Source organism: Triticum aestivum, chromosome 3B, assembly GCF_018294505.1.
Source record: "Triticum aestivum cultivar Chinese Spring chromosome 3B, IWGSC CS RefSeq v2.1, whole genome shotgun sequence".
NCBI lineage: Eukaryota > Viridiplantae > Streptophyta > Magnoliopsida > Poales > Poaceae > Triticum > Triticum aestivum.
The window spans coordinates 422,282,952-422,291,139 of record NC_057801.1 but is presented as its reverse complement, the minus strand read 5'-3'; the positions used below and the strand labels follow the sequence as shown (position 1 = coordinate 422,291,139).

The 8,188-nt window shown below is 54.7% G+C and overlaps 1 protein-coding gene across 2 annotated transcripts; it reads left to right on the top strand.

The window, feature by feature from the left end:
- The first annotated feature begins 4,178 nt into the window (after positions 1-4,178).
- LOC123070162 (mitogen-activated protein kinase kinase kinase 7) lies at positions 4,179-7,859 on the top strand. Of its 2 annotated transcripts, none has more exons than XM_044493197.1 (3): positions 4,179-4,953; positions 5,368-7,362; positions 7,482-7,859. In XM_044493197.1, the coding sequence occupies exons 2-3, from the start codon at positions 5,466-5,468 to the stop codon at positions 7,577-7,579; spliced, it is 1,995 nt and encodes a 664-aa protein (XP_044349132.1). In that variant the 5' UTR covers positions 4,179-4,953; positions 5,368-5,465; the 3' UTR covers positions 7,580-7,859. The 2 variants fall into 2 exon arrangements, with proteins under 2 accessions (XP_044349132.1, XP_044349131.1); XM_044493196.1 differs by having other exon boundaries at positions 4,180-4,953; positions 5,372-7,362.
- Positions 7,860-8,188: the final 329 nt, after the last annotated feature.

The window sequence follows — 8,188 nt, the reverse complement described above, 5'->3', positions numbered from 1 at the left end:
GCAACAGGGTAGTATTGTAGTAACACATGCCAATTCTGTATAGGGTCTAGTTGAGTGTGTGGTAGTAAAAGTTTTTTTTTTGAGCATGTGTGGTAGTAAAAGTTGGTCCTCAAATGATCTATTCTTCTCATTCTACTCATTGTGTCATTGTGTGTTGTTTGGTAGATGGGCCACAAAGCAGCCATGGGCCTATAGTAGAAATGGAAATTCCATATTCACTTCCGTTTCCACGTCTGTTCCACCGGAAAACACCATTCCATTTTTGTTTCCTTTTCTGCATAAAAAACTTCATTTCCATTTTCGTTTTGCAAATTTCCGTTTCCGTTTTCATATTTTCTATCCGTTTTCATTTTGCCTCCGGAAAAGCGAAAACTTTCCATACGTGGAGGCGTGAAATAGGAAGCGCCCTCGCTTGCGCCGCCAATTCGCATTTGGCGTTCGTCGCTTTGGTTAACTCGTTGACAATAGAACGCACTAGCATCTCATGTACGTGTAGTTCCTATATGGGTCGACCATGTAGTACTTGTTTTCACCAAATTTTTAGGGCAATTTTCCTTTGGTTATTTCCAGGATAAGTTTTGTTTGTCTTTTTCGCTTTCATTTCATTTTATTCTTTTCCCTCCTTTTCCTTTCTCTTTCTTCTTTTAATTTCATTTTGTTTTAAATTTCATCATTTTTTATTTTCATTATATTTTCTAAAAACAATCATGAACTTTTTAAATTTCATGACATTTTCCAAATTCACGAACATTTTCAAATCCATGAACTTTCATGAATGTTTTTCAAAAAGTTTATCTCAAAACAAATACAAAACTTAAAAGGTAGAATCATGGATTAGCGGTCAATTTGATACATAGATTGGATTATAATCTTAGCAAACCAACATGCATTTCTTAATTTTAAATAACTAATGCTCCCTTCGTCCCATAATATAGGAGCGTATTTTACACTACACTAGTGTCAAAAACGCTTTTATATTATGGGACAGAGGGAGTCTGTCATTATTTTTATTTAATTTTGCAAGGGATAGCAAACTAATGTCTTGATAAAGAAACATACCAAACTTATTATAGTAGTCCCTGAAGAAAAGTATAGTGGCAGAGTCACAAACGGCCGCAACAGGCTGATGATGTGGGTGTGCACTGATGTGATAGTGAAGCAGGGACTGCTCGGTCGATATGCTCATCTTGCTAACTTTGTACCAATAAACACCAATTCACTAAATTTAAAAGGATGACTCCATATTATAAAGTGTTGACTGTTTAATTTGGCCTTGATATTTATATAGGTGATTCTAGTTGTTATTTGGCTTATATTTTTTTATATGAAAGAACTTTTGCCTCACAATCTGTTTCGTAATACCAAAAATTTGGTTTGTGCTCCGCCACCGTGCTCGAGCGCAATTTGGTCTGCAAGTGGGTATAGGGTTGATCTTCTATGTTCTCAGCACGGTCTTGCCGCGCGACAAACTTTTAATCTCACCTGTCACCGCCCCCCACATGGCCATGTCGAGAGGTGATTGCATTGTGCACATCGACTGAGTACATGTCTTTGTTTTTTTTTTGGAAGTTACATGTCTTTGGTTCTCTTCTTATATACAGTGGCGGAGCTATGTGTACTCCTGGGGTGGCTGTGGCCGCCCAACCTTGGTAAAAAGTGTGAAGGAATTTTTTTTAGAGGGTTTAGATGAGGATAAATTTAGTATTCGCCCCCCTCAAGTTTGCATGTTTTATCATGGCCCCCCCCCCCCCCCCCCCCCCCCCGAACTTCCTCCCTAGCTCTGCCAGTGCTTATATATATTATCATTAAAGACCTTGTGTATAAGATTATTAGAATTCTTTAAGGGGGCCCGTATTTTGATCTCACCCAGCCCCTGAAATCTCAGGAACAGGCCTGTTTGCATAGAAGAGAGATTTTTTTTTTTATGAAACTGGTAGAAGAGAGAACGTAGACATGGTGGTGTGGTTGGATACTAACTGCTGGCCGACCACAGTTGTACCTAACCTAACATTGGTGGTGAGTGCTGACCTTGACAATGTAAAGATTGCCGGCAGCTATCCCTTTATGTTTTGTACATGCACCGATGCGTGACGATCAAAAGGCGCTATCTGCAGCCGGGATTTAAGGCCAACTCCACCGCACGATTTCAAACGGACGTCTGGATTGACTGGATTTTGTCCCTTTGGGGCACTGATGGATTCGCCCGTATCCGGTCTTGTCTGTTGGGTCGTGCATGCGCCCACCGCGCGGCTGCATCCCAAATCTCGTCCGTATCAGAACATGATTAAAAAAACAGGAAACATAAATAAAATGACTAAAAAAGTAAATGAACGCAGTTTAATAAATATAAAACTTATTTAGGGGGGTCATGGCCACAAAACGGCCCAGTTTCACGTCTGAGTGACATTAATAATTAAACATAAAAAAGAAAAAAAAAACGGCCGCCGCCGGCGCGCTCCTGCCCGTGCCCGTCGATGCCGTTGCCGTGGCCGTCTTCAGTGGCCGTCGGTGTCGTCGTCGCCGCTGACGAGGTCGACGTAGGCCGGCGGCGTCCACAGGTGGACAGGCGGTGCGTGGTAGACGGGGGCGGGCTGGACGGCGGGAGGTGTCTGCACCACCTCCTCCCGTGGCAACAAGTCCCGCTCGGTGACCGCGGCGGAGTGGCGCACCAGTTCACGCCCACGCCGACGGCCATCTCGGGAGCAGTGCAGGACCAGCCCCACCCCTGGCCCAGCAGACCCGGGTGAAACGTGGCCACCGGCTCCTCCTCCATCTCCGGCTCCGCGGCCACCATCTCCAGCTCGGGGATGGCTACCTCGCCGGCGGCGGAGCAGGCCATCATCTCCTCGAGGCCCTCCCATTGGCGGTCATCGTGCGTGCGCATGGAGTCCTTCATGACATGCGCCATGAGACGGGCCTCCTCCTCCGCTGTCACGCGAGGAGGTGGTGGTGGCGATGGAGATGACGACGGCGACGGCGTGGGCGTGAGGCCGCGCAGCCGCCTACGCCCGCGCTCCTGGGGAGGAGCCGCTCGGCGCTCTGGGCGTGGCCGCCGTGGCCCCGTCGACGTGCCGGCGAAGAAGGACGCCCACCGCGTGTCGTGCTCATTGCAGAACCAAGTGTCCCACAATGGCGAGTCAGGGGCGTACCTCTCGTCGTACTAGAGGTCGTCCGAGAGGAGGCGGCGGTGGCGCTCGATCTCCTCGCGACGCGCACGGCCGGTCACCGGGATCGACGGGATCGGCACGCGGTCGGCCGACAGGTGCCAGTTGTTGGGGAGGTGGCGTCGCTCCAGGGGAGCGGCGTCCTCGTCTTCCAGTAACGGCGGCACACGCTAGTGCGGATGTAGTGCCGGTCGCGCTCCCCTGCGGACGCGGGGGCGATGGAGAACGCGGGCGGCGAGGGGGCCCGGCGTGGTGGAGACGCGGGCTCCTCCTTCTTCACGGAGCTGGTGCGGCGCCCCGATGAGGAGCCGGCCTCGCGGTCGCCCCTTGCGGCCGTGGTTCCAGAAGTCCATGGCTTCGAGGTGCCCGGCCGGCGAGCTCGAGGACGGGATCGCCTAGGGTCACACGCTGTCGGGTTTCGATGAGGCTGCGGGACGAAGTGGGACAGTGTGGACGACGACCGGTCCACGGGTTGTCCATTTAAGAAGGACGGCCATCTTCCACTGGGCCGATGACAGGTGGGGCCGGCCGCCCGTGCGTATTGATGTTGGCGGGTGGGAGGTAGGTGGCCGCCCCGCCACGCGGCCAAACGCGAACGAGCGGCGCGTCCGTTCGGTGTCCGCGATGACCCAAACCCGGAGCAAGTTTGCTCTCCAAAGGTCGGGCCGGACACAAAACGGACCAGATGGGTCTAGACCATCGCGCGCTGGGCCGTCCCGTTTGTCCGTTTTAGCTTAAACGAATGGGACCAGACAGGATGGGGTCACGCGGTGGAGTTTGCCTGAGCAACGCACCCCAAAGAAAGCAGATGAGAGCAATGACCCACCAGATCGATTTTCAGGCGATATCCGTTCGGGTGCCGGCGGGAAAGGCACCGCAGGTCGCGCTGTTGGGCCGGTAACTGAGTGGACTAGGACGCGCCAACCAACCACCGCAACGGCAACGGCAATGGGCGCCACCACTTACCACCTCACCTCACCTCGTCGTCCCGGACCGACGTGGGGCGTCGACCACACCAGCCACGCGGCGCGCCCTGGCTACCCCGAACCAATCTGGGGTGGGGTGGTTCGACCTCGACGTGATGAAAGAAAGATGGAAGGAAGGCGAGGTTGGCACTTGGCGAAGCAACGCCAAAATGGCAGCCGATCATCAGGTGTCGCACCAGTAAGGGACGACTGCCGCCCGTACGCGATGATATATATTTCTAGCTAGCTACTCTACTCGTGTGAGATCATGGTGGACGGATCGTGCTTGTGCGGAGACTTCGCCTTTTTGATTATTTTTGCCGCCTGCCATCATCGTCTTGACCATCTGTAGCTGCTGCGAAATGGTCATCGCCGTGCCGTCTCTCTATCTTTCTCGTGTGTGTGTGTGCGCGCGCGCGTGCGTGGTCAGCGGGCCAGACCCCCTCTTGCCAAACGGCACGCACAAGCAAGCAATTCGACCAGGATAGTAGTAGCACAACGAGTCTCCCGATCGGCCTTGCGGTTACACCATAGGCTGGCATGGTTGATCGGGAAACGAAGCGTTCGTTCGTGCCCCATAACTCACCTCACCTCACCTCGTCTCGTCGTCTTCCCTTCTTTCTGCCTGAGTTGCTTTGGAGACTCCTCCCGTTTTCTGTCTCTCTAGCGGGATCTCTACGTCAGTCAACTGGTGCATCTCTCGCAAATTCTGACCGCTTCTTCAAGCAAAACATCATACCCGGCCGTCTGTCTGTTTGTCCCCTGCCAAAGCAATCCATCTTCATCTTTCATCTTTCATCTTTCGGCGGCGCTCCAAGAACCCCGTGAGTCCCCGCATCTCTCTCCCTCTCTCTGCTTTTGAGTTCACGGCAGCGTTCCATATCAGATACTACCGGTTTGGTTTTTAATCACGCGTTCCTTTCTGTATTAGTTGTTCCAACTGTGCATGTGAAGCAGGTTCCGTTTCGTGATCGCTTCTTCCTTTACTAATTTGGTAGTAATTTGATGGTGTGTGTGTGTGGTGTGGGGGGGGGGGGGGGGTAGAAAATAGAAAGAAACAGAGACGGGGCAACAAACTAGCCTGTGCAATCTTCAAAAATTCCCCAAGGGAGGCCAGTTATCTGCATTCAATACTGTACATTTTAGCACACGACGATTCAAATCACGGTGAAATCTCAGTTGATACATGCCAATATTCTCAAGACAATCGCACACTCTTACTATTTATTCTTGCAAAGGCAGAGGCTGAGGCCGTACCATCTCAACAACACAAGACCACTCCTGCTCAAGAACCACGCCAAGACTCGATCCATCCTTGTCTCGATCATCCATCGGGATGGAGCAGCTCCGGCAGCTCGGCGAGGTGGTGGGCAGCATCAACGCGCTCATGGCGTTCGAGTCCGACCTCCGCATCAACCCTCGCCAGTGCCGCCTCCTCGCCGAAACCTGCGCGCACGCGCTGGACGCCGTCACCGGCAATGTCCGCGCCCACCTTCGCTTCGACGAGCGCGGCACCAAGTGGCGCCCCCTGGAGTCCCCGCTCCGAGAGCTCCACCGCGCGCTCCGCGACGCCGAGGGCTACGTCCGGCAGTGCCTCGACCCGCGCGGCAGCTGGTGGGCCCGCGCCGCGGCCATGGCGCACGGCACGGAGTGCGTCGAGCACCACCTCCACAACATCCTGTGGTGCGTCTCCGTCGCCATCGATGCTATCGAGGCCGCCGGGGAGATCGCCGGCTCCGAGGCGGATGATCATGCGCGGACGCGGCTTCTGCTCGCCAACAGGTACGACAGGGACATGCTTGAGCCAAAGCTGTTCCAGCTCGCGCTCGGCAAGCGCTACTTGGTATCCCGAGAACTGGTCGTTCGGATGGACGCGGCGTGGAAGGAGGACAGGTGGGCGCTGTCGCAGCTGCTCGACGAAATGACGGGCCCGGCGGCACCGAAGCGCCTGACCAAGAACGAGCACCGCCTCGCCGAGGTCCTCGCCGCGCCGAGGGGGAGGCTGCACCCGGCGTCCATTCTGCTTGGAGGCGACTACAGCGTCCGCAGGAGGTTAGGCGGCCGCCTCAAGGAGGTGCAATGGATGGGGGAAAGCTTCGCGATGAAGCATTTCATCGGGGACGGCGAGGCCGTCGGCGCCGAGATCGAGCTCCTGGCGTCGGTGGCGCACCCGAACGTCGCGCACGCCACCTACTGCTTCCACGACGAGGAGAGGAAGGAGTACTTTGTCCTCATGGACCAGCTCATGGCCAAGGACCTGGGGAGCTACGTCAAGGAGGTGAGCTGCCCGCGGCGGCGGACACCGTTCCCTGTCATCGTCGCCATCGACATCATGCTGCAGATCGCGCGCGGGATGGAGTACCTGCACGCCAAGAGAATATACCACGGCGAGCTGAACCCGTCCAATGTGCTCGTGAGGCCGCGGCAACCCGACGGCGGCTCCGTTCAGGTCAAGGTCACCGGGTTCGGGCAGTCCGGCATCGCAACGGGCGCCAATGTCAACGGCGACGATAACGCCTGCATCTGGTACGCGCCTGAGGTGCTCAAGCCGGAGGTCGCGGATGCAGGGTCCAGGCGCACCGAGAAGGCCGACGTGTACAGCTTCGCCATGATCTGCTTCGAGCTCCTGACCGGCAAGGTCCCGTTCGAGGACAACCACCTGCAGGGCGACAAGACAAGCAAGAACATCCGCGCCGGCGAGCGGCCGCTGTTCCCGTTCCAGACGCCCAAGTACCTGACCGCCCTCACCAAGCGGTGCTGGCACGCCGACCCGGAGCAGCGGCCGGGGTTCTCCTCCGTCTGCCGCGTCCTCCGGTACGTGAAGCGGTTCCTGGTCATGAACCCGGAGCAGCAGCAGCAGGCTGGGCAGGGCGACGAGTCCATCGTGCCACCCGTGGACTACCTGGACGTGGAGATGCAGCTGCTGAGGAGGCTCCCGGCGTGGCAGCGAGGTGAGGGCGCCCGCGTGTCGGACGTGCCGTTCCAGATGTTCGCGTACAAGGTGTTGGAGAGGGAGAAGACCGCAGGCGTGGTGCAGGCCAAGGACAAGGCCTCCGACTCGGGCAGCGAAGGGAACTCGCTGTACGGCGATGAGAACGGCGTCGGGGCAATGTCGCCGGACCACCCTTCCTCGGCGGCGTCGAACGGCGCCATGAGGCCGCTGCCGGACAGCAGCGATGGCAAGAAGCCGCCGTCGGCGAAGAAGGCGGACGGCAAGGCGGCCAGGCAACCAGGTAGGTGCTCTACCATTTTTGGATTACAGTAGATAGAGTTAGAACTTAGAAAAGGCCGTGTGTGTTGATTCGTACCATTTCTGAACAATTGTGCACTACCTGTGTGTCTGTCACTGCAGTTGCAGGGCATCCGCAGAAGGTGAAACCGGGCAACCCGGCAAGGACTCCGCAGGCGCCAAGACGGACGCTCGGAGTGAAGACCGACGGCGTCCCGTAGTTCCTGCCGCGCGACATTAGAAGCGGACTCGTGGTGCTTCAGGGGAGCTGGAAATTGGAATGCCGGTGCCGAAGAGTGTGCCTTTGATCAACTAGTTGTTCTTGTGTGGCATCACCGAGACAAGTCTTGGTTTTGTTTTAAGTTATTATATCGCATAGTTATTCGTTTGATTGGTACTAGAAAAGAGGTAGTCGATACTCGTTTCAGTCACATCTCTGCAGTCCGAATGAGAAGCTATTTCCATGCAAAAAAAGAAGAAGAGAAGAAGCTATTTTCAAGAGAGACTTTTTTGCGGGAAATGACGTGGTATTACTCGGCTACGAGGGGAGTGCTATGTGTCTGCCCGCGGACGCTGTGCGGGCCGTCAGATCTGGCATAAATCTAGCGCCTAGTCGTTCTTCACTTTTGCAACATATATTGTGTTACGGAACTTTTGTGCAACAGAGGTCATGTTGCAGAAGATATTTGTAGCAAAGTGTTGTAGATTTTTTTTAACAGAGGTTATGTTGCAGTTTTTTTTTTTTTTGCAATAGAGGCTATGTTGCAAAAAAAAAAAAAATCGTCTGCACCATTGAGTTGCCAGCACAACATTCACATGTTTCAGAATCA